General features: G+C 48.2%; 1 protein-coding gene across 1 annotated transcript in view; it reads right to left on the bottom strand.

Annotated features, from left to right (window-relative positions):
* Window positions 1–360: 360 nt before the first annotated feature.
* The window catches only part of ASB18 (ankyrin repeat and SOCS box containing 18), a 63,633-nt gene continuing 38,084 nt past the window's right edge, over window positions 361–25,909 (bottom strand). Inside the window, exons 4-6 of the mRNA XM_068543718.1 lie at window positions 16,918–17,422; window positions 1,292–1,405; window positions 361–546 (exon numbers count right to left, since the gene is read on the bottom strand). Coding sequence (XP_068399819.1) covers window positions 361–546; window positions 1,292–1,405; window positions 16,918–17,422 — 805 coding nt within the window. The remainder of the gene's footprint in view (window positions 547–1,291; window positions 1,406–16,917; window positions 17,423–25,909) is intronic.

Genomic DNA, 25,909 nt, shown 5'->3' with positions numbered 1-25,909 from the left:
GGGTGGGATGTTCCCCTTGAGGCAGAGGGTCTGAAGGCTGGTGGGGGGGGGCGGGGTGCAGCTTGAACGCTGCTAACGCATTGTGGGCGGGAGACAGACCTTGGAAAAATACGTACACCTTTTAGTTCAACCTCTGTTGAAAAGTACTTTCTGATACAAGTACTACGCTATTCACAGCTTCAGTCCTTACGAGCAACCCTGAGAGGCAGAAAGGGCCTTTACTGCCAATTCCACGCCCAGGTGAAGCTGAAGCTGGGTGAGGTCTGTGCACAGGGTGAGTGCCAAGTGCCATCCAGGGCCCCTCCTAACCCCGGAGCCTCCACAGACGAGCACAAGTGTCTTGGTCCAAATCTCTGGGTTTCAGTGCAAAACACCCTCTGGCTCCAGAAGAAGGTAATTTTGCAGGGACTTCGGCAAGGGCAACTGGGGCACGAGGTAAAAGCACTTTCTGCCAAACAGTTTCCGAATGGCACAGCGGCAGAGATGCTGCAGACAGCGTGGGGTGTAGGCCAAGGCAAAGAGGGACTCGTAGAAAGGCTGGTGCACCTGAAAGGAAGGCGGGGGGACGTCAGTCTGGGTACGTGGAACCGACACATGTCCCTCTCCCAGACAGAAGAGCCCTGACGGCACAGGTGATCCTTTCATGGTTACTGATGCACTACAACCCTCCCCCAGAGGGTCCGGATACTTTTCTAAAGTGCAGCTCCTGCCCAGTCAGAGGGAAGTCTGCTTTGGGTGATTTCAGATACTATGGGTAACCTCCTAGAATTCCCCTCTGCCCACCCCCTTTGTAGAGCACACTTTGTTGTTCAGTAATCTGCACAGGACTCAAGTCAATGAAACATGAGGGGACATTTTCTAGAAAAAAAAGTTCTCTCTTTCTTAATTGACAGTCACCTGTGGACTTTGTGGTGTGTGGATGCAGTGCCAGCAGCCGCCTCGGTCATATCTTAAGCTGTCAGAGAAAGAAACTGACACACAGGAGCCAGGACCTCCACGGCCCACCCTCCTCTGGACAGTGGTTACTGGAGCCCTGAGCTTCTTAAGCCAGTGTGGGTCGGTTTTCTGCTCCTTGCAGCCCACAGGACCCCAATTAGAACCACGGGCTGTGTGATTACTGAGCCTCCAGAAGAAAAACAGACGCGCCCAGATATGCCCCCAATTTGCCTTTCTCTTCCCTTCTCCAGATGTTTTCCACTTACCTGGGTATTAGCGCAAAACTCCACACGTGGGTGAACAGAAACAGACAAGAGTCTTGTACTAACGGGGAAAGAAGGGGCAGCTTCCTCACCTGAAACACCTCTTCAGGGATCACCTCCTTCCAGGACTCTGACACGCGGAGCTGAGCGTAGGAGTTGAAAAGAACCTCGAGGACAGCGGGGGCTGGCGCGCAGGTCTTCAGCACCTGGTTGGAAATGGTGGGAGGCACAGTTTGGGTGGGCCGGGATTTGGGTCCAGGTGGGAAAGGGTGGGGAGACAGGAGGGTGTGCTTGGATCCCACTGCTGCCACTTCCCTGGCTGTGTGACCTCACTCTCCTCCCAGGGAACAATAGCAATCCCAGTAACAGTACAACAGGGTCGTTGTAGGGCCCCAGGCGTTAGTGCACAGGTAAGCACAGGGCAGAGCTCTGTAAGGGGCTGTCTTATCATCATGAAAAGTCTGGGCCAAGAGGTATGCATTCAAGTTCCCAGGAGGAATATGCTGATGGCCGGGCAGGCTCCTTTGGCTCTGGAGAGCTGCTCAGAGAAGAGGAAATAAGCTCTGCTGGGAGGGAATTTGGCCCAAGGATGGTGTTCCCAGTTTCTTACTTCGATTTTCTAATGTGTTGGGAAATTGGGGGAGAAGAATTGCTTTGCTGTTGCATTTCTTCTCCACTTGGCCTTTCCGTTTTATTTTCAGAGTCCCCACTGGCAAAGAATGTTTATTTTCTGATTTGCAAAGTCTACAGTTCAAGTCCATCAGCTTCAACATAAAGATGGAAACAGTACTTGCTTTTTAAAAAATAAACTTTTTGTTGTTGTTGTTGTTATGAAGAAGTTTGAAAGTACACAAAGTAGACTGAATAGTAGGGTAAACCCTCATGTACCCGCACCAGTTCATGGCCAATCCTGCCCTATCCATACCTCCAGTCCCCCTCCCTAATGTTATTTAAAAGCAAATTCAGTGTATCATCATTTCATCCGTAAATATTTGTGTGTCTCTTAAAGGAAGTTTAGAAGAAATGCAAACACAGTACCACTGTAACAGCTGAGAAATTAACAATAGTTTCTTAGTATCATCTAATATATAGTCAATGTTTAAATTCACAAATTTCTCTTAAATGCCATTATATCAAAAACAGTCATTTGGGGCTTCCCTGGTGGCGCAGTGGTTGAGAATCTGCCTGCCAATGCAGAGGACACGGGTTCGAGCCCTGGTCTGGGAAGATCCCACATGCCGCGGAGCAACGAGGCCCGTGAGCCACAACTACTGAGCCTGTGTGTCTGGAGCTTGTGCTCCGCAACAAGAGAGGCCGCGACAGTGAGAGGCCTGCACACCGCGATGAAGAGTGGCCCAGCTCGCCGCAACTAGAGAACGCCCTCGCACAGAAACGAAGACCCAACACAGCCAAACATAATTAATTAATTAATTAATTAAGAAAAAAAAAAAAAGACCCAACGCAGCCAAAAATAAATAAATAAATAAATAAAATTTAAAATAAAAAAAACCCCAACAAAACAGTCATTTGTTTGTTTGAATAAGAATTCAAGTAAGACCAATACCTTTACATTGGTTGATATGATGTATTTTCAGGTCTCTCTTTTTTGTTTCATGTCGATATATTTGTTGAAGAAACTAGGTTATTTGTCCCGTAGAGTTTCTCACTGTTGGGATTTTGCTGATTGTATCCCTGTGGGATGCCGCTCTTTCTCTGCTTTCTGTATATTAGTTAGTAGTTGGATTCAGAAGCTTGATCAAATTCAGAGTTGATTTTGGGGAGGGGCAGGGCAACTTCATTATTCTCTGTTTGTGAGGTTTAGGATTTACCAAGAGTTGTAGAATTGTTCTTTTTATTTCTTGGTTGAGAAAACTGAGGTTAAGCAATTTTTCTAAGGTCAGGCACCAAATATCTACAGTCAGAGCCAATGGCAAGCCTGGCCTGCATCATGCTCACTGGTGCTCCTTGAACACACCCAACATGGTTGCTCCCTTTACAGCTTACCTAGCTTCTTTCAGATCTAACACCCCTTTAGGACACAGGAAAGCAAAATTTAAAAATTTCACATTTCTTTGTTCAGAGATAACCACTGTCAACATTTTGTATATACTAAGGTTATATGCATTTAGACAAGGAATTAATATATATAACAAAACTGAGCTAGTGCTTTGCACATTATTTTGAAAACTGATTTATCAAAATAGATTGTGAACAATTCAAAAATTATAAATGAGCATTTAAACATCATTTTTAGTGGCCATAAAATACTGTATGAACATATCATAATGAATTCCATGAATTAACTACTATAAGTTGCCTCAGTATTTTTTGATATTATAAACAATGAACATCTGTGAACACAATTCTATCTCTTTCTGCCCCCAGCCGTTGTTATTTAGATTGCTTCTACTGCATTGCTGGAAGTAGAACTGCGGGGTCGAAGGGTGTGTACGTTTTAAGGCTTTTAAAACGTACTGTCAAATTATAAGTAAGTTGTTACACTTTTTAAAGAACTGAGTATGAGAGTGCCTCTTTCCTCCTACCCAGACCATCTCATTAATTATTTAAATCTGATAGGTAAAATATGGAATGTTTACTTCTGGCTGACCATTTGTCTTTCTTCTTTTGTGAATTGCTAAATTATGTCTTTTGCTCACTTTTTCTACAGTGTGTTCATTTTTTCTGTTGATTTATAAGTACACTTTATTTATTAAGGTTATTTTTCAGGTAGAGAATCATTTTTGCAAATAATGGTATTTTCTCCTCCTCAATATTAATGTTTCTTACTTTTCTTGTCCTGTTACATTGGCTAGAGCGTTAAAATTCAATGTTAAATAGCAACACTGATAGCAGGCATCATCATCTTAGTCCTAATTTTAATAGGATTGTCTCTAACATTTCACCATAATCTTGGGTATTAGTTTCACATAAATACTCTAAGTTAAGGAAATATCTTTCTATTCCTAGGTTACTACAAATTTCAGGATTTATTTTTTTTGCCTTTTTCTAACCAAGTTGATACAAAAAGGTTTTCCAATATTAACCCATTTTTGCCTTCATAAAACAGACTCTATTTGGCTGTTCTTCCAAATAGAATGGCAGATTCAATTTGCTAAGATTTTTGCAGCTCTCTTGATAACTAAATCTGGTTTACAGTTTTAGCTTTTTGAGCTATTATTGTCAGGTTTTAATATCACTTTACATTAACTTAGTAAAACCATCTGAGAAAACTATCTTTTTAATACTCTGGGAGATTTTGAAAAGTAGATAATTATTGGAAATAAGAAAGCATGACGGACCTTTCACTTGAAGCTTTTAAGCCTAGCCTTTAGTTGTAGGTGATAATTTAATATTTTCAATTTCTTTCATGGTTACTGGCATATTTTGTTTTGATTTCTTCTTGGCTCAATTTTGTTCACCTATATTTTCCTGGAAAAAGAAAAGAAATTTAGCATTGCATATGTATCAGTCAGGGTTCTAACGGGAAATAGATGGCACACTCGATATAGGATTATTCCAGGAGGGTTTATTGATTAACAGGGCTTATTTAGCCAGGGGAACCACAGGGAACAGTGCATTGATATAGAGTTAACAGCAGAGCTATTTCCACTCCTGGGTCTGCAAAGTGAGAGAATGGGGTGGGTGATCCTTGGCTGGGGACACACAACCAGCCTGAAGCTGAGAGGGCGCCAAGTGGATACATCCTCTGACCTCACTCTCCTTCCTCCCCTACTTCTGGGACACTGCGCTGGTGAAACCCAGGAAGCAAGGGCCAGGAGCCTTGCAGATGTGCCCATGCAGGTGGAGAACAAATCTGGACGGGGGCGTATCTCCACTGTATATAGGAATAAGCACCCTGTCTCATATGAGATTCACTATGATTGTATTTGCAATTTTTTTCATGTTTAGTCTTGCTGGAATTTGGTCTATTTTTTTTCCTCAGGAAACCAGCTATCGGATTACATTGATCGGTTCTCTTTAAAAATATTCCAATCCGTTACTTTTTGCCTTTATCGTTATTAATCCCTTTCTCCATTTCTCTTTCCAGCTCCTTGGATTGACTGCTCAGTTAACTTGACAATATGTTTTCCCTTGAGTCACAATAAAGCAATTTTTAAAGTGCTATGGCTCTTCCTTTGAACAGAGGTGTGGTCAGAGCCATAAGTCTTGAGGCACAACGTTGTCACTGTCTTTCTTTCTTAAACAGTCTGCAATTAAATAACTATTGATGCAGTATTCATTTGGGAGTGTGTGATGAAATTTTCAAAAAGTTAATTTTTAAAAAATTTTGGCCACACTGCGCCTTGCAGCTTGCGGGATCTCAGTTTCCCAACCAAGGATTGAACTCGGGTCATGGCAGTGAAAGCCCGGAATCCTAACCACTAGGTCACCAAGGAACTCCCTAAATTATTTTTAAAAATTAACTTTTGCTATTAATTTTCTGGGGTATTGTATTCCGGCTTTAAATAATGTCTGATTTTGAAGTACTAGAAGTTGTATTCTGTTTGACGGTTCAAAGTTCAACATGTATATGTCACATTTATGATTTGAAGCTTCTAAAATTTTTTTCCCTACTTTATCTATGGGAAAGACTGAGATATGAATTAAAAATCATCTAGAATTATTATTTTTCAGTTACTTTCTCCATTTTAACATAATCTTTTTTTGGCATGTAAGGTTCTTAATGGTTATCTCCTCACTATGGACTGTATCCTTTATCAATGTCGAGTGAATCTTTTCTTCTCATTTTGTGTATTTCCCTGGGATTCTTCTACATTGCATATTGATATCAGTACATCATTTTATTTTCAGTTTGTTTTTGCTAGAATTACCTCTGCCCACTCTTTAATTCTAACCTTTTGTTTCACGTTGTTCTAAAGTGTTTGAGAGTCTCTACTGGTAATAGGGTAACTTAAGAAATTTGTATTTATTGTTATAGATAATCTATCTGGTTTTACTTCTATCATTTTATTATTTACGATTTTTTATGCTTCTTGTTTCCTTTGTTGTCTGATTTCTGTTACACAGGTTTGTATCTTCTTTGTATTTATCTTTTATATATTAAAAAAAATTTTTTTTTTTTGGCTGCATTGGGTCTTTGTTGCCTTGTGTGGGCTTCTCATTGCTGTGGCTTCTCTTGTTGCAGAGCACAGGCTCTAGGCGCTCGGGCTTCAGTAGTTGTGGCTCGTGGGCTCTAGAGCGCAGGCTCAGTAGTTGTGGTGCACGGGCTTAGTTGTTCCGCAGCATGTGGGATCTTCCCAGGCCAGGGATCGAACCCATGTCCCCCGCACTGGAAGGCGGATTCTTAACCACTGTGCCACCAGGGAAGTCCCTATCTTTTATATTTTGGAAGTCTACATCTTATTTAAAATTTTACTAGTGGTTACCTTCAGAATAAAAAAATATTAACCTGTATTTCTCTAAACATCAAAATAGTATCTTTGGTGCTCTAGATGTACCATTATCCCTTCTCTCACGTCTCTTAACCAATTCTTCTCCCTCCTTAGTAACATCTGAAGTCTGTGTTCCAGATTATAATTAGTACAAGATCTTATTTTATGCTATATATCTCCTTCGGAAATAATTTTTGGTAGTTGCATTTAGTTTTACCACCTGCCTTACAATTATTTAAGTTGTCTCTATTTTAACTGTATTGTTTAAGCCATTCATTCCACAGATATTTAATCAATTTCCTACTAGAAGTTAAAGATTGTGTTATGTTTGTGTGATAACAAAGGCAAGCCTTGGCTTCACAGAATTTTACAGTCCCAAATGATACAGTCTCAAATAATAGTAGTAGAAGTAGTAGTAGTAGTAGTAGTAGTAGTAGTAGTAGTAATAAAAATAAATGTATAGGTGCCATAGTACTATGGTGAGAGAATCACCAGGTGCTAGAAATGACACCTAACTCAGACCTAGATTTGCAATGGGGTGGTGAGTTGGTCAAGGAAAGATTTCTGGAGGAAGTGACATTCAAGCTAAGACATGGAGTAGGAGTTACAAAAGGTGTGGAGAGTTCTGAGGACCAAAATGCTCTAGGTGGAGAAAACATTTACCAAACTTGGGAGGTGAAAAGGAACAAAAAATATTGGCTGTGGCATGGAGTTTGACATGGGGAGTAGTGAGAACTGGGACTGGAGAGGAAAGCAGGGTCAGATCTAGAAGACCACTGTCTGCCATGATAGGGAGGCTAGACTTATCTTGAGGGCACCCAAGAGCCCTTGAAGGATGATGAGTGGAGGAGTGACAGGGTCAGGTTTTAATTTTAGAAATGTCACCATGGCTACAGTGTTGAGAAGAGTTTCATGGGGCCATACTGGAGGCAGACAGCCCAGTTACGAGGATATTTTTGCAATCTAGCGGAGAGATGGTGGTGACCTAAACTCAGCTGATGGCAGCCAGGATGGAAAGAGAAGAAAGATTTTGAGAGATATTTAAGAGGTCGACCTGAGACAGTCTGCAGATTGAGTTTCCCATTCCTGAGACAGTCCCATCACCTCTTGGTCAGCTGGGTACTCCAATCCCATCTGGCCTTTTGTCTCCACTACTCCACCCAATCTGCCCTTGCCAAGAGTGCCCGTGAGCAGGCTGCATCTGGTGGTCACGGCTCTGCCTCGCCTCGTGCTGTGTATTAGCACATCTGACATGGCTGACCACGTCACTTTGATATGTTCTTCTCTTGGCTTCCAGGAAGCCACACTTCTATTCCTTCACCTCCCTCACTGATGCTCCTTCTCAGTTTCCTCTGCTACTTTCTCATCTCTGCATCTTCTCCCTGCTGGAATGGCCTCGGATTTAGTCCTCATTCCTCTTCTCTATTTACTCTCCCTCCCTGGTGATGTCATTCAGCTTCCTGGCTTTACATGCCATCCATATGCCACCAGCCCTCCAAAGCGTATCTCCAGGTCAGTCAAACCTCCCTCCCAAACTTCAGGCTTGAATATCCAACTGCTTACTTGATATCTCCTTGTGGCTGGCTCTATCTCACACTTAACGTATTGGAAACATAGATCCCAAGTCTCCCCCCAGCCCCGGACTTAACTTGCCCCATAAGCTTCCCCATATCAGTTGATGGCACATCTCACCTTTCAGTCTCTCAGGCTAAAAGCCTTGGAGTCATCTCTGACTCCTCTTCTCTCGTATCCCACAGCCAATCTGTCAAGAAATCCTGTTGGCTCTACCTTCAAAATATATCCAGAATCAGACCACCTCCCTTGTCCATGCCACCGTGATCCCGCAGGTGGATTATGGTCACAACCTCCTAAGTCATCTCCCCACTTCTATTCTGCTCCTCCTAAAGTATGTTCTCAACATGGAGACCACAAGGAGCCTCATAAAATGTTAGTCAGGCCATACCCCTCCTCTGCTCAAACCACTCCAATGGCCAAAGTCATTGCAATGTCCTACGAGACCCCACACAGTCTGTGCCCCTCCCCCACCTCTCCCATCTCATCTCCTGCTACTGTCCCACTGGTTCTCTCCACCTTCAGCCACACTGCTTCCTCTGTTGTTCCCCACGTGGATGAGGCTCACTCCAGCCTTGGGGCCACAAGACTCTTGGCTTGTCTGCTGGGCTGCTCTTTGCCTAGACATCTGCTTAGCTGATTCGCTCACCTCTCTCAAGTCTACTCAAAAACCACCCATCCTAACCACCCTCTTTAAAACGCACTGTCTCCCGTCTTGCTTCTCCTCCCCTAGCCCTTATCATTTTATTGGCCCATGTATTATGCTCGTTGTTTAATGTCTGTCTTCCCCATTAGAATGTAAGCTCCATGAGGGTAGCAATACTTTTTTCCCCTGATTTATTCACTCATTAGGTATCCTAATCATCTAGTATGTTGTTGGCAAATGGCTGCTGCTCAATAAATATTTGTTGAATAAATAATGGAGTAAATAGAATTTTTTTTTCTTTTAAAAAAATGCATTAGGAAGGCATGTCTTATGAGCCCTTGATATCTAAAAGTGTCTTTCTTTTGCCATCAAAATGAAAGTTATCTTGGCTGAAACTAGAATTCTAGCATCCAAACCTTTTCTTCAAAAATCTATAGATGATATTTCATTGTCTTACAATAACACTGCAGCAGAGAAATCTGAGTCCAGCCTGATTTTTATTCCCTTATGAATAACCTGTTTTCTGCTTGGGTACTTTGCAAGCCTTTTTCCATGCCTTTTTAGAACATTTTTTTAAGAATGTATATAGGTATGTGTCTCCCATCACTGATTTGCAGAGAATATCCATTCAACTTCTCTATGTTAAGATTTTTTTAGTGCAGCTAAGTTTTCTTCTATTATGTCTTCTTTGATTACTATTTCTGATCCATTGTTGTATGTTCTTCAATAATATCACTTACCTGTGAATTGGCTCTCTGCTCTTTGTCCTTTACGACCATCACTTTGTTTTATAGTTTCTTGGCTTTGTTTTTTCTTTTGCACTTAAGAAGTTCTTTTTTTTTAAATAAATTTATTTTATTTTATTTATTTTTATTTTTGGCTGTGTTGGGTCTTTGTTGCTGAGCGTGGGCTTTCTCTAGTTGCCGCAAGTGGGGGCTACTCTTCGTTGCAGTGTGCAGGCTTCTCATTGTGGTGGCTTCTCTTGTTGGAAGCATGGGCTCTAGGTGCGCGGGCTTCAGTAGTTGTGGCACAAAGGCTCAGTAGTTGTGGCTCGGGGGCTCTAGAGCGCAGGCTCAGTAGTTGTGGCGCACGGGCTTAGTTGCTCTGTGGCATGTGGGATCTTCCCAGACCAGGGCTTGAACCCGTGTCTCCTGCACTGGCAGGCGTATTCTCAACCACTGTGCCACGAGGGAAGCCCCAGAAGATCTTTTAATATTAGTCCTTTGTAGTGAACATTGTGGTTGACTTCCCAACACTCCAAATGATTAGATTAATTCAATCATGATAATTCTATTCCACTCATCATTTAATGGTTTGGGGAAGGGCAAGTTTAAGCCAACTGGGGCCAATAAAACGCGAACAAAGACTTCCTCAGGGCTTCTAGAGAAAACAGCTGGATCTGAATAGGAGGCTGGTTGGCCCAGTTGCTGGAAGCCATTTAGGGACCAAGAGAAGGACCATTTTGAGGGCAAGGCTGACTTACTGAGCTTGAAAGGCATCTGGTTCTTTGATGATGTCACTGAGACTCAGAAACCACCAATCCTGAAGCCTGTGCTTCTTGTTATGAGAGATACAAGGGAGGCTGGAACCAAGTCAGGCAGGGGCTGCCTGGTGGGGCTGTGACTATGAGAAAGAGCCCCCTGGGGGTATTGGAGCCATGGAGATGCACGTGCTGCTGTAGAAGCTACCTAAGTGGAGGAAGAGGGGGAGAAATACCTTGGCTTTTCCCCCCTCCCCCTCCAATTTCCCATGGTGTCTCCCTTGGCTGAAACCAGTCAGAAGCCAGCTGATATGGGGCTCTGTGTTAGCTTGAAGGGGCTCTGTACCCTATCAGGATGCAGAGCGGAACACAGGGACAGCAGGGACTGGATCTGGGGGCACACATGCAAACAGCACAGCACCCTCACTTACCTCACTGATTTGATTTTTTTAATGAATCAGTTCTGCCTTTTACTTCCTTTAATGTGTAATCTGACCTACCACTGTGCTCTTGCTTTCTTGGTATAAATTTATCTCCATCTTCCTTTTCATGCCATTCTATTGACTCCTCATCTTAACCTGTCTGGTTTTATGGATTTAAAGACTAGATCTTCTTGCATTCCATAAAGGATGGCACACAGGGTACACAATTTTTCAGATTTTCTTCTGGATCTTTTGATGAGAGGTACAGATTTTGTCGCTACTCTCAGGATGCTATCTCATTTTTCTTCTTCTGCCCTTCCCCACAATGAATCCATTAATTTTTTCCTGTATTCATCTCTGATTCAGGTGAGATCCAGACACGAGGTCTGTCAACATGCAGGGGAAGTCCATGGTCCCGTTCTCTGTTCACCTGTGAGATGGTGGAGGGGCAAAGTGGAGGAAGGCTGGCGAGGGTGATGCCCAGCCTGGTGACCTGTGCTCCACCGGGAGGCCTCTTCCTCCCACCCTCCCCCCAGCAAGGTAGCAGGTTGCTATGGAACTGTTTCCTCAGTTTCCACCTCTGCACTTTACTGCATCTCCCACGATGCACTGCACACCTCCACAAGCCTCCCCTGCTGCCTGGCGGACTTAAACTATTTGTCTGTAATGCCTGCCTGATTGTCTGAAAACTTAGGGCCGCGTCAGCCCTTCCTGACTCAGACATGAGATCTTCCTGTTGGTGCCGTGGATTTGCTTTCTCCCCCTCCCCCTCTTTCTTCCATCCTTCCTTCCTCCTGTCTACGTCTTCACAGATATCTTAACATGAAGACAGGAGCAGCTGCCCATTTAAATTGGTAATCATATTACTATTATCATCTCTGGTCCCCTCCCTACCCCAATTTTGTTTTTTCCCTAATCCATTACTGTCACAAGCTCCGGCTTAAGTGGGCTTTAGAGAAGGAGAGAATGAACACGGTAGGCTGAGCTGCAGAGGGAGAGCCATGCAGGCGTGCATCTTCCCATCCCAGCCTCGCACCCCACCGTGTGCTCTTGACATGTTGGTATTTCTGACTTACATGAGCCACCACTAACATGCCATTTCCGGGAGTACAGTGAATCCCATGGGCCCCTTTTCTGTGTTGGGCGGAAACCATGCCGTTGAAAAGAGCAGTTCACACTGGACCGCTCCAGATCTAGTCTGTCTGTCTTTACATGGTATCCTAGGCAATTCCTGCATCTTCAGACTTTCCTCAGGCCAACCTGGACCCTCCAGCTACCCTCCCATTGGCCCTCTCACTTCTCTGCAAAATATTCAATGGTTCCCAGTGACTGCATGCTACCTGGACATCCCCATCCCTCCCCTCAAGCCCCATCCCCCAGAAACAGCTGCCCTCCCTCAGTAAGAGCTCCCCCTCCTCCAGGCCCCTCCTCCCTGGGTCACGGACTGTGACAAAGTCTTATTGCCTGTCTCTGGGAATTCATTTCCTGTCTCTCCTCTGTTCCACCTCTCTGGGGCTCCCGGGCCCTTCCCAACCCCTCCGCGCTGTGCCCCCCTCATGTTTGCCAGGCAGCTGGCTGCCTTCGTTATTTTTACGCCAACACAGTTTAAAAATCTCCGCTGCCTCCTTGCTGTCTGTGGAGAAGCGGCTGCCACATTACTCTGACACGCTGATGGCATTAGGGTCCGCGCACACTCTCTTCAGCTAATGAGGCGGCAGAAAGAAAATTAAGGGGAAAAATCACACGGGCACACTGCTTTCTATGTAGATGGAGAAATAAAACAAGAGCAAGGAAAACAGAGGCGCGTTACTGCTCATAGCTCACCTCCCCCCTCCCATGGGGGCAGCGTGCAGGCACTGCTGTGTAAAGGCAGGGAAGGGAGCCCTGGGTTTTGACTACTGCTACCCCAGGCTCCCCCCATGGAAAACCCTAGGAAACTGGAGTGTGAAGTCACGTTACCCAATTCCGTAATTCGGTAAAAAGAAAACAAAAACTTCAGGTCCATATGTGCAGCGTGGTCAATGCCCAGAAGGAGAGGCAAGACCAGAGGTTTGCAGATGTTTCTAGAATCTGTCATTCTGGCCCTCCACCTCCCATTTCCCCTTGCTCCAGCTACCTGCATCCCTCACCTGGACCGCACGACAGTCGGGGGTTTCTCAGCAGCCCACACGAGAGCACGTTCTCTATCCCTGAGCAGAGAAATCACCCTCCAGTTCTCTCTGGATTATGTCACCTGTCCTGCTTAAGATGATGTAATAGATTCCTATTGTTCTTAAGACAAAGGCGCAAACCCTTAACGAGGGCCCTGCCTAGGGTCCCAGCTCTTGCTGTTTCCCCTCCAGCTACTGGGTCATTCCCACACCCCCCCCCCCCCCCCACACCCCGGCCCGCACATATTGCAGAGTTCCTTCTGCCCCAAGACCTTTGCACCTGCTGTTCCCTCTGCCTGGAATGATTTCCCCTCCCCTCTTCACACAGCTAAGTCTTCGGCCTTCAGATCCGGAATCACTCTATAAGCCCTCGAGGGGGCCTCGGACGCCCTGCTCAGCCAGGTCTGGCCCCTCGTTTGGTACCTTCAAGGTCTGGAGGGCCTTGGCTTTGCAGCTTTTCACATCACAGCAACTTCACAGTGGTGTGTGTGGTTGTCTGAGTCAAGGCCATCTCACCCACCTGACGGGCAGCTCCAGGAGGGCAGGAAATACCCATGCTCCGGTTCAACACTGTACCACCAGCACGGGAGCACAGGCGCTCCCCAGAAATGTTTGTTGAATGAATAAGTGCTTAAGGGATGCCTGTGGGGGAGAGCTTTCATCACTGGTGTTGGGCTGGCACTTGCCCAACTCCTGGGCAAATCTAAGCGTGAATTATTTATGACTGCCCAGGTGAGGGGCAGAAGGAGAGAGGAACGTGAGCAAAGGCCTTTATCCCAGACCAAGCATCCGACCCACAAGGTCAACTAGCGGCAGCTAGTCTGGATCCACCCTCGTGTGCGTTTCTCTGCCCTCCTGCCCGCTCTCCTCCAGGCCGGGCCCCCTGCGATCCGGCAACTTCCAGAATTCAAACCTGGCTGCATCCTGACACCGCACCTGCACCTGCCCTCGCGCCCGCACCTGACGCTGGTGTTAAGTAGCGGTCAGCCGGGCAGAAAGGCCTGGCATTGTCGACATGCTTGCCTTCCCAGCCGTGACACCGCTTTGATGATCGCGGCAGCGCAGTGCGCGCGGCTCCGACGGCTGCTTCGAGTCCGCCTGCTGCGGCAATGGTGCCTTTGTCTGGGCACGGGGGAACTGTGATTTATGTCATAAGCTCGCTGCGAAACCTTTTGCCTCAGTAATTCTGAGCTCCGTGGGTGTCTCTTTACATCTATTTAAAGCACGGCCGCTGCCCACGGCCGGCGTGCTCTGTGACATTCCCCGGTGCCTCTGCGTACGCCTCGCCACGGCGCTGAGTCTTGCCTGCAGAGCAGCTTTGTGGCTCGTTTCAGCGTGTTTGCTGCGCGCTCCACGGGGCTGCTGAGCGAGTCGGGTCTGCCCTTTGATGTCCCGCGTGCTGATCAGACCCCTTTCCCGGTGGAGCACATGCAGGGGGCCTGGATGCTGACGCCAGATTGCCAGAGCGTTCGCCCTGGTTGTCCTGGGGCGAGGCCAGAGCCTCACAGGCACTTGTACATTGGCCTGGAGGATGTTCAGGTTGGCAGTAAACGCGCTCTTGCCCGCAACCTGTTCCTAGCCGGGGGCGCCGGTGGTGGGGGGGGGGTGGCTGGGGGCAGGGGGCTGCGGACCTCCTCAGCCCCGCCCCGCCCCCCCCCCCGAGGTGTGGGCGGGCCTCAGCGCAAAGACGTCGGAGGTCCGTTTCCAAAGATTTCACTGCAGCGCCGTGCCCCGGAGTTGCTGGAATCCCCTTCTCTCATTCAGCAAACTTTGACTGAAGGTCCCCTGCACTGTGCTCTGTGAAAGCCTCAAAGTATTAAGATTTCTCAAAGAAACTCCGGTTCTTTCCGCAATGGTGTGGAACTGCTGGGAGATTCATCGTCATCTCCAGGAGCCAAGCACCTCTCGTGGCCTCTGGGTCCCCGTTGTAACTAACTGCCCCCAGACCCAAACCCACAGCCACCCCGCACCCCACTGACCTGCTCCATTCCTGTGTGGCTGACAAAGGATGTCGTGAGGGGATCCCAGGATGAGGCCCCTGGAGGCTCAAAGGGGAGGCACTGGCCTTTGCCCTGCATCTCTAGGTCAAGGTGGGGTGATTCCCACGGCCTTGGAGACAGAGTTCAGGTGCTAGAAGTCCTGTCCCCCGGGGTGATGCCTGTGGGGCTGCACCTCGGACATTGAAACCTGGACAGAGATCTCTAAAAATCGAGTGCCTTCGAGGCTAACAAAGGATTATTACTAGTCACCACTGAAATACACTGACTTTTTTTTTTCTTTAAAAGAATTTGTCCCAGGTTGTTTTTCACTGTTGGCCATCATGTAAAGTCTTGTTTCTTTCTTTGTTGTTTTGTTGTTTCTTGTTCATTTTTTTAAAAATAGTTTTATTTATTTATGGCTGTGTTGGGTCTTCATTTCTGTGCGAGGGCTTTCTCTAGTTGCGGCAAGCGGGGGCCACTCTTCGTTGCGGTGCGCGGGGCTCTCACTATCGCGGCCTCACTTGTTGCAGAGCACGGGCTCCAGACGCGCAGGCTCAGTAATTGTGGCTCACGGGCCCAGTTGCTCCGCGGCACGTGGGATCTTCCCAGACCAGGGCTCGAACCCGTGTCCCCTGCATTGGCAGGCAGATTCTCAACCACTGCGCCACCAGAGAAGCCCTCTTGTTCATTCTTTATGCAGTTTCACACCATAAGGGTTGAAGGGTGCATCTTGGTTTAAGGCACACACGGTGTGAACTGGAGGGGTGGTAGGTTTCCATTTGTTTCCATTTTATCGGTAGATGAACTAAGCCTGCTAATACTGGGAAACGTCTAAATGTAAATCATGAATATAAAAGGGAAGTGTTATAGAATACAAAAACACTGGCGTTTCTTCCCTTTCAGGAGTCCACGCACGGTATGGAAATCACTGCATTAGTAGAGTGCCTCGCGAGGAAGACTCGAAGATGGTGCAAGACTTGGCATAAGAAACTTGTCACAAAGTTTGTCAAGGAAGGAAACACCCAGGGAACTGTCTGGGTGGATTTTCCATTTCTCACCTGTGTTTTGAGAGACAAGAATTTTACTCTGTATGCATCCGCGATGCAAAGTTAGCATTTGAAAGAAATGTGTGAATCTCACTATTTCAGACCATCATCTAGCTGTGTTGTTCTTTTAGGATAACAGCTTTTAGGCTATTTGTGTAAAGCTTATCAGGCCAAACATGTCGCTGGCATATGACTGGTGAGCCTGGGATAATTTTTAAATTAAGCACAGCCAATTTTACATCGAATGGAATGACCTCCCTTCAATGAAGTCTTTTGGGGGAGGACAATCGCTTATTTTAACCAGTATTTTGGGAACTTTCCTTTTGGAAACATTTTCTGTCTTTATTTTCTCTGATAAGAAATGTTTATTCTTCATCATTTCAGTGTAGATGTGACACGTGGAAAGGCGACAAGCTGCTCAGAGTCAAGTCCGCAAAGTGGGGTTGAGGTCCCAACACAACCTTGACCCTGAACAGGGCACTTCACCTGACTGAAATCCAGGTAAGGGAATGTCAGGAGCCTGGTGTATTTCACAGGAGTGCGGTGAGGACTGAGTGAGAGAAATCTGTGAAGTGCTATCATTAATCCCATTAATAAGGTGGATGATCACATTGGGTATTTCATTTCAAGTCAAATACCAGATGCGACAAGAGACTGATTTCATTGTACACCAATTACGCCAAAAGATAATCTGCCAAAATATTTTGAGCCATGACGGCGTCATAGAAACAAGTGCCTGGCGTTCCCAGGTGACAACTCTGCAAGGTCTCACTCATCTTCTAGTGACTCTAGAAAGGGCTGCCCAGCCCTGGCTCCTTAAAGTGTGGTCCCAAGACCTCACCCTCACCTCTAGTCTTGCTAGAAATGCAGACTCTGCCACCCCCTCCCGCGGGATCAGAATCTGCATCTGGACCAGTCTCCAGGGGGTTCCCGGGCCCCTGAAAGCCTGAGAAGCGCCGCATGCCCCCCGGCGGCAGGCCGGGTCCCTGCGCTGCGAAGTCCTCGTGGCCTGTCCCCGACCCCCTCTTACCTTGGGGATGGCGTCGGGCCACACGGTGGGGGAGCCGTGGTTGAGCAGCGCCTGCAGCGTGCGCTGCGGCGCGGCCTCCGGGGCGCAGGCGGCCGTGTGCAGCACTCGGGCCAGCGGCGACGCACCCCCGTAGTCGAGCGCGCCCGCGTCGGCGCCGTGCCGCAGCAGGAGGCGCGCCAGGCCGTGGAGCGCGTGGCCGCAGGCCTTGTGCAGCGGGCTGCGCTCGTCCTCGTCGCGCGCGTCCGCCGCCGCGCCGCACCGCAGCAGCAGCGCGCACAGGCGCAGGCAGCGCGCGTGCTCGTCGGGCCGCCGCGCCGCGCCGCACGCCGCGCTCAGGGCCGTCTCGCCGCGGGCGTTCCTCGCGTCCACGCGCGCCCCGCGGCCCAGGTAGAGGCGCGCGTGCTCGTCCAGGCCGCGCTGAGCCGCCACGTGCAGGGGCGTGTCCAGGCCCGCGCCGCCCGCGCGCTGCACCGAGGCACCGTGCTCCAGCAGCGCCTGCGCGCACCTGCGGGGAGGCCAAGGTCAGTCACCCGGGCTGGGCCCGGCGCACCCGCGCCCTGTCTCCCCCGGCCCGCCACGCCCTGCCTGCGGGTTCCGGGGCTTCGGACCCCCTCCCTCCCCACCGGGGGTGTTGGCTCCTAAAACAGGCAGGACAGGAATCCAGGTCTCCCGTGCCCAGGCTATAGGAGTTCAAACTGAGCTGGAAAAAAAAAAAAAAAAAAAGATTAAGGCAAACCTGGGGGTACAGGTTACTAAATGGTGGCAACAGCTAGGCACTTTTCCTAAGAACCCACGTGCAGCGTTAACATTTACCTTGTAATGTGTAACTACTTGGTGCTACTCTGGAAGCTCATGTGGTTCAGATGACGGTGCTGGAAACACGAATTACCTGGGCTCTTTGTCACAGGTGGCAGTTGAAGGGACTGGGAGTCAGGGTTCTAAAGAGGGCCCCTTAGGCCGTCGGGCTCTTTATCAGCCGGCATGTACCTGCGCTTTGGCGACAGTGTGAGGCAAGGCTTGCCTTACTCCCTGGGAGGGAATCTACCCATCCCTCAAGACACTGACACAGAATGGCACAGGGGTGTCCTCAGACAGGACTGGATGCATGGGCGAAACCCGCAGCCATGCGTAACTGGGGGACTATCTTGGTTTCAACCAAGCTCTCCTTGAACAGACTGTGGATTTTGGCTGTTGCTAAATCCCGCAGTGGCGTCCTGGGGTTTGTAGGCTCCCGTGGGACACTGTGGTCTCCCCCAGAGGTGGGTGTCTCCTGCTGCTTCCAGGTCCATCAGGTGGATCCCAAGACTGTCCTCTCCCAGGAGAGCAGCTTCCTCAGAGCCTCTGCCTCACCTGGGAGAGCTCCAGGCACCTCAATCCAAGCCCAGGTGGCAGCTGCTGGCTGGGCAGGCCCATGCTGGACCTGGGGCGTCAGACACTGGTGGGGAACTCAGCCTGGACCAGCCTGAAAGTAGGACAGTCTCATAGACCCTCCCAGCAGCCTCCTCCATTCTGCTGGCCCTTGTCCTTCATGGGCACTGCCAGAACACCAGCCCCACTTCAATCCCCCACTCCCGGGGTCACCTCCTGGACGTTGCCATCAGTGTGTTTACTCCACCTTTGGCGTCTGACGCGCCAGCATGCTGACTTCACAGCGTAAGGCTCTGGTCCGTCTAGCTGGCCCTCCTGTCGGTACTCTCTGCTCTGTTGAGACTTGGGTCATCGGCCCCTGGCTTTCTCAGCCCTTCCTGGCTTCACTTCCTTCCCTGGGCAGCCCTCCGCTCTCTCTTCTCGGCATCCTCAGTTCCCTTGAGTTGAGGGGACGTGGCCATCTCCTGCGCCCGTTGGCCACATTTTCAGCTGGGAAGCCAATCATCACCCAGCCGCTCTTCCCCGCTTGGCTGCAGAGTGCTGCTGGAGGGAACACCATTCATGGAGATTGGCCTCTGGGCTCAGCTGGTCCTCAGGGCCCTTTGGCTCATGCTTCCCAGGGCTGAGCACCAGTTCCTCCTTCCTTGCCCTTTACTGGCTGTTCCAAATGTTGACCGCTGTCCTCAAGAGATCCTATTTCTCCTCTCCTCCTTCTCCGCCATCTACGCCTACTTCACTCAGAGTGCACGTTCTCCCAGGAACTGCCATCCTTCCCGCCTTGCGCCACTGAGTCGGCCCCCATACCTATTAGAATCTGCGTCTACATGATTGTCCTCTCCTACTTCCGTAGGGCGTCTACATGATTGTCCTCTCCTACTTCCGTAGGGCTGAGGAAAGGAATGCCTCTTGATCCTCTTGTCCCAGGTGTCGTCCTTTTCGGCTTCCTTGGGGGCCTTGCTGTGTGCACTACTTGCTCTTCACTTTCACCCTGTCCCCCACCCCCTCTTCAGTTGGCCACTCAGCCCTGTCGATTCCGTCTCTTGGATAATCACTTGAACTGCTTCCTGCCTCCATCCCCGTTGTCACTGTCCTTTGTTGAGGGCCCAAATCATTTCTTGCCTGAAGCTAATGACAGTCTCTTGGTTTGTTCCCCGTGCCAGTCTAACAAGCTCCGTACTACCCAGAAAGAGACTTTCCAGTGTGAATCGTAAGACCTGTGCCCGCCGAAAACCCAAAGGCTCCTCCTGGCGGCTGGAGAAAGCCCAGGCTCCTTTCCCCGGGACGCAGGACGCCGCGTGATGCAGCTTCTGGGGGCCTCACCAGTTTCATTTCCTGATGCTTCATCCCGTGCTTCGATCCTACCTGACCAGGTGTGCTTCTTAGGACACGTCCTATCTTTCCTTCCTCTTCCTCTGGGTCACACCTCTGCGTTGTCATGTTCCTCGCGCCTAAGTGTCTGGGCGCAGCCTTTATCACACCGTGTTTCAAATGTTCGCTGGCACGTTGGATTCCTCTCTTAGGCGGTTGGCTCCTTGGGTGTAGAAACGGGGGTTTATTTATCTCTGCTTCTCCGCGCCGAGGGCGGGGCTAGCCCGCTGTTGGTATTCCCTAAGAGCGCGTTGAACAAATGCATTTCGTTAATGAACATCCTCCAGTTTTCCTTCGTGTGGCTGCTGTTTGTCCTGTTCTTTACCTGACCGGGGCTCTGGACGGGATCCTCTGGGGGTTTCCAGGCCGGAAGCCGCTGCCCTGAAATCTGTTTACATTTCTACCCAGGGACTCGCAATAGTTTAAATCCTCTCTCTGTATTTCTCTAGCCTCCATATCAGCAGTATCTTGGGAGGTGGTCTGTCTTGGGTGAAAGATCTTTACAAACAAGTACAATTTGATGTGAAATGTCCTTTGGGAGAATAACCAGCTAAGAGAGGATGCAAATTGGACAATCAGAGCGCTTCAGATCTGCTTCCTCCTTGCCTCTCTGGGAGGAATTTTGAACAGTGCAGCAGGAGGTTAGAAATCAAGGGTTCCGTCTCATTTTGCCACTGAGCCTGTGTGCACTCACAAACAATTACAAAACATTTTCTTCTGCTCTTTTTTTTTTTTTTTAAAAGCAGCCCAACCTCTCTGAAGAAGTCCACCGGGAAATACAAGTGGGTCTCTTTTCCACGTCCGCAGCCTAACAGGCTGATGGCCAGGTTGCTCTTTGCAACAAAGATACGTTTCAGAAGAATGAGGACACTGGCCCACCCTCTGGAGGGCTGCAGATGTCCTTTTCACTTTTAATGGAGAGCTTCTAATTGGCTAAACCTTGGTACTTCCTTAGAGCAGATAATGATGTAAGTTGCAGACCACAGGCATGAGAGAAAAACAACACAACAAATTGGGGCACACCGCTGCTGGCACACACTGGGCAGTCATTAACAGTGAAGTTGTGGGAACCTGTTTAATGACATGGAAAACTATTTGCAGTGGTCATTTGAAAAGATCAGGTTACAAGACAGCATCGAACACTCCCATTTAAAAAAAAAGAGCAGGTATGTATATGCATAGGAAGACAGCCTAGAAATACACAAGCCAGCGTGTTTACCTCTGGATGATGGGGTGATGGTGCTTTTATTTCCTTTTCGCCTGCCTGTATTTTCAAATTCATTTTCCAGAATGAATCAGAGTTGCAGTTTGACAGAGGGACAACAACGGAGGTTACTTATTACTAACAGAACCATCCCCCACTGCCACAGCAGCAGTTCATGGATTCTAAGAATGTCAGCTCAGCTTTCCAGGTTTCCAGAATGCTCTCAAATTTTCCATTGATCTGTCCAGGCGTCAGCAACGATCTGGGAAAGCGCGTATGGCAGGGCCTCCGAGAAGGTGAGTCGAGAGGAGCGGGCGGGGGTGGGGGGGAGGTCCTCAGTGCTAAGCAGAGCAGTGGTAACAGTCTTGGGGACCTGCAAGACCTGACCTTATATGTGTCAGTGTCTCCAGTCAAGGAAGAGATGGCCCGGCGGGGAAAGTACCACCCAAGCCTTTGCAGGACTGTGTGGGAAACCCAGCTTTGGCCAAGCCCTTTCCTCCCAGGGGAGATTTTGCGAGCAGGTTTCCTGCTATCCTGATAGACACAAGAAGGAAGGCCTGGAGCCAGTGTAGGACAGTCGCTGTCGGGAAGCAAGGGTAAGTTCCCATCTGACGATGTCAAAATGACTTGTCTCTGTCTGACGAGATTAAGGAGATGCTGTATTGTCTGAACAGCCTCAGATATGAAGCAACTTGGGCAGACGCTCCCCACCCCCCCACCATCCCTCATCCCCGTCTTTGATAATGATCGAGGTGACAAGCTGTTATGGGGCCCAAGGTTGACAGCACACAGAAAAAGTGGCTTGAGCCAAAAGGCAGGAGTTAATAGAGATGAACCCATCAAGGGCTGCTGAATGAATGTCATTTTAACTTTATTTCTAAAGAGGGAAGTGGGACTCGGAGCCTACGTCCCGCACACCGCTCCCAGCCACCTCCAGCGTCTTCCCGAAGCGCTGGCTTTCCCACTCACCTCGCAGGTGCAGGAAGGTGCCGAGTGCCTCAGCCCGGGCTTCCTCACTGCTCACCTCTTCCTTACCCTTTCATACCACCTGCCAAGCCGCCCTGCACCCCGTGAGACAGAGCCAGCTCCAGGCTTTCCTTCTCCGGCTTCCCTCCTCACCATCCCTCTAGTTGCACAAAGCCCTCAAAAGTGGTATTTCACAGCCTCTGGTTCTGAGCTGGGAGGTCAGTGCATTCCCCAGCACGTGGTCTTTTTATTTATTTTTAGAAGAATGTTATCTTTAGTCCTTGCAACAAATCTGTGTTGTAGGTGGAGTTTGCAGGTGGGGAAATTGAGGCTTAGAAGAAGCCCAGTGATCTGCATAGGGCCATCCAGCCCAGAGGTGGCAGAGCAGAGACCCTGGCTGCTGTGGCTGGCTTAGTTCTCAGTCACCCTACCTGCCCGGCTGCTCTGCCCGTTGGTACTATTTGTTACGCACCTTCTATGAGCCAGGCATGGTACTAGGCATTTCCCATAAGTTCTCTCTAAACTTTTCATTCATCGGTTCATTCAATAAGTAGAGAATTTCCTCCATGCTCTGTACGCCAGCAGCTTGTCAGGGCGAGGGGAAGGGTCTCTTCTCTGAGCACTCCACAGGATTCCTGGAGACTCACTGATAGAACACTGAAGGCAGCAGAAGGCCAAGGAGGTCGCCTGGCCCGTGGACCTTGTGCTGTACAACAACAAACGACAGGAACCTGCTTTTCGTCCAGTCCTGTGGGCAACTCTGCGCCACAGATTTCATTCTCCCTGGATTTCAGTGGCGATGTGGTGTTTGAGGGTTCAGCAGTGATCTCAAGGGTGGGGACCTGGGATGTGACGGTGACTCGACAGCCAGGACATGCTGCTTGGGATGTGAACCCCAGCTACCGCTGGCTAAGAGAATGAGTCAGCGACCTAATGATGGTACTGAAAGACAACAGTGACAAAGAACTATGAAACACAAGGCGAAATTCACAAAGATGACTTAAATTTTTTCGAGGGGAAACAGACATTGCTTCTAAGCCCTTTGTCAGGTGTGTTCAGCGTCTGTCTCCTGAGCAACGGTTTCAGCGGCTGGAAGTCGCCAGAGTCCTTGGACGATCCCGACTGCCCTTCACTGTCCTCTTCCCTTGGTTGCTGCCCGAATCCCTTCTGACAGACGGGAGGGGCTTCGCGCTAGGCAGTGTGCTCAGCGAGAGTAATGGGTGTCATGAGCCAGTCTTGTTGAATCATCATTATGCTGCTTTTCCTCCTCGGAGTTGACGCAGAGGCGGATGGGCTGGAGACGTGTCCCCGGGGCAGGGTGGCTGGAGCCCGAAGCCTGGGTCCGCTGGTGGGGGCAGGCAGATCGGCTGGATGCTGGGCAAGGCGGGAATGGGGGGAGGCAGGGGACAGAGGGGAGAGACCTGGGAGGAAAACACAGCCGCGCTTTCTAATGAAAGCCGTGCTTTCCATTGAAAGGAGGCTCCCTCTGTGGATTGACTCCCCAGCTGGCTGCAGATGAAGGATGGGGAAGCCGCTGCCCGGACTCTGATGGAGAGTTTCCCTGGACCTTCTGCTGAGCCTCTCCTTCGGGGACCTGCCACCCGCCCCTTTCTGCTCTGTATTTTCTTTTTTTTTTTCCAAATTATTTATTAAAGAACCACCATGACCATCAACATCATCAATGTATATATTATTGCCCCAATGCTAGCCTTAACCGTGGCTCTCACAACATGAATTCCTCTTCCCATATCTTATCCACTAATTAATATAAATGTAGGCATACTATTTATATTAGCCATATCAAGCCTAGCCATTTATTCCGTCCTCAGATCTGGATGAGCTTCAGATTCAAAATACTCACTCACTGGAGCTCTAGGGGCAGTAGCACAGACAATCTCATATGAAGTAATGTAACAGTTATTCTGTTCTCAGTCCTACTGATGAATGGCTCATTTACACTTTCAACAGTATTTATTACACAAGAACACCTATGACTAATTTTCTCCTGACCCCTACCCAGAATTTGATCATCTCCGCAGTAGCAGAAATCCAATGAAGCCCCACTTGATTTAACAGAAGTAGAATCAAAACCTGTATATGTCTTCAATGTAGAAAATGTAGCAGGCCCATTCACCCCGTCCTTCCTAGAGAATATGTCAATTTCCCTATAATAAACATTTCCACAGCATTCTATTTTTAGGAGCATTCGACAATCCCTACGTGCCAGAATTATATACAGCCCCAGTTATCATTAAAACACATCTAACAATCTCCTTTCTATGAATTCGTCTGCTCTGTATTTTCTTCTCCCTCCCTTTCTCCCGGGATGCTGAGCTGTGAGACGATCAAGCATAAATGTTTACAATGGAAACGGCTGACGTGAATGGACAAATCCTTAAGGGTAGTGGGGAGATGGAGAGAGAAGCTTGCTGGCCATTTCCATCCTTCCGTTTTCCCTTGGAGCAACAGCTGCCATTTAATTTGCTTCGGAAGTGTTGAATGGTTGTGGCTGCTGCTGCTATTTTGGGCAAATTCTCCCCGGACGGCGAGTGAAATTCTGCCTTTTGGTGGACTGAGGACTGATTAAAGGAGCAAACAGAGAGAAGTTAGCTCCACTGTTTGCTTCACTTGCCCTTGAAGGAGTATCTGACTTTCTGGAAGCTTCACTAGTGTCCCCTCCTCAACAAGAAATGGGCAACCTTTCTCTCCTCCCCTGGCCCCAGCACACTGGAGGAAGAGGGAGACCCAGAGGCATCAGAGTGAGGGGAAGAGAAGGAGGAGGAAAAGTGAAATAAAAGACTCCCTTTTTAGGCAGGGATGAGGGTGAGGGGGGTGGAGCTGGGACTTGTATGAGAGAACAGTTTTATATGCATGTATTTATGTATTTTTTAAGTCAGGTAAATTTGCATACAGAGAAATGCACAGGTCTGAGAAGTATAGCTGCAGAAATCGGCAAAGGAATACATGCTTGTAACCAACATCCCAGTCAAGATGTAGCATATTTTCATCTCTCCAAGAATTTCCTTTGTGTGTGCTACCAGCCAGTCATCACCCCCACAGGCAACCATGGTTCTGAGTTCTCTCACCATGTTTTGTCTTTTCTAGAATTTTCTACTTTTTTGTGTCTGGCTTCTTCAGCTCAACAGAATGTCTTTGACGCTCGTCCAGATTGTTGCATGCATGAGTAACTCATTCTGTTTTATTTCTGAGTCATATTTAATTGTATGGACATACCACAATGAAAAAATTCATTCTCCTTTTGATACTGATGGGCATTTGGGTATTTCTGTTTTTTGGCTATTATGAATAAAGCTGCTATGAACATTTTTATGTAAGTCTTCTTGTGGACATATGTTCTCATTTCTTTTGGATAAATATCTAGAAGTGGAATTGCTGGTAGGTGTATATTCAACTTTAAAAGAAACTGCCAAACAGTTTTCCAAGGTGATTGCATCATTATACACTCCTAACAACATGAGTGTATGAGTGTTTCAGTTGCTCCACATTCCTGCCAGTGTTTGGTGTTGTCAGTCTTTTTGACTTTAGCCATCCTAACGGGTGTAACATAAAGTATATTTCCTCATGGTTTTAATTTGCATTTCCCTGATGACTAATGATGTTGAGCACCTTTCTATTTGCTTATTGGCCATTTGTATATCTTTCCTGAGGTGTCTCATCAAGGATTTGGCCCAGAGGGTGAAGGTTTGATTTGGCCTGGATTACCTCTTTTAATTCCTGACAGCGAGTTGTCTGTATTTAAATAGAATTTGGTAAGTGACCAGAAAATGGAGGAATCTGCCTGAGATGCCAGAAGTGTCAAGGAAGGAGGATAAACCTACGATAGAACATGTTTGAAAGGTTGTGATTAGAGATGAGCAGAGCTACTTTCTGACTGTTGGCAGTTTTTGAAAAAATTAGGTTAACAAGGTAGAAGCTATCTTTCAACATCCATCTCTCTTATGGCACTTGGCTTTCAAACCTGGCTCTGACAGTTTACACTGTGTGCCACCTTAACGGCAGAACATGGGCTCTTGGTGAGCCTCAGGTTTCTAACCAGTAAACTGGGGATAACCATGTCTTGCCGGC

This window comes from Eschrichtius robustus, chromosome 5, assembly GCF_028021215.1.
Source record: "Eschrichtius robustus isolate mEscRob2 chromosome 5, mEscRob2.pri, whole genome shotgun sequence".
Lineage (NCBI taxonomy): Eukaryota > Metazoa > Chordata > Mammalia > Artiodactyla > Eschrichtiidae > Eschrichtius > Eschrichtius robustus.
Note: the sequence above shows the minus strand (reverse complement) of the source record. Positions and strands in the feature narration are given on the sequence as shown.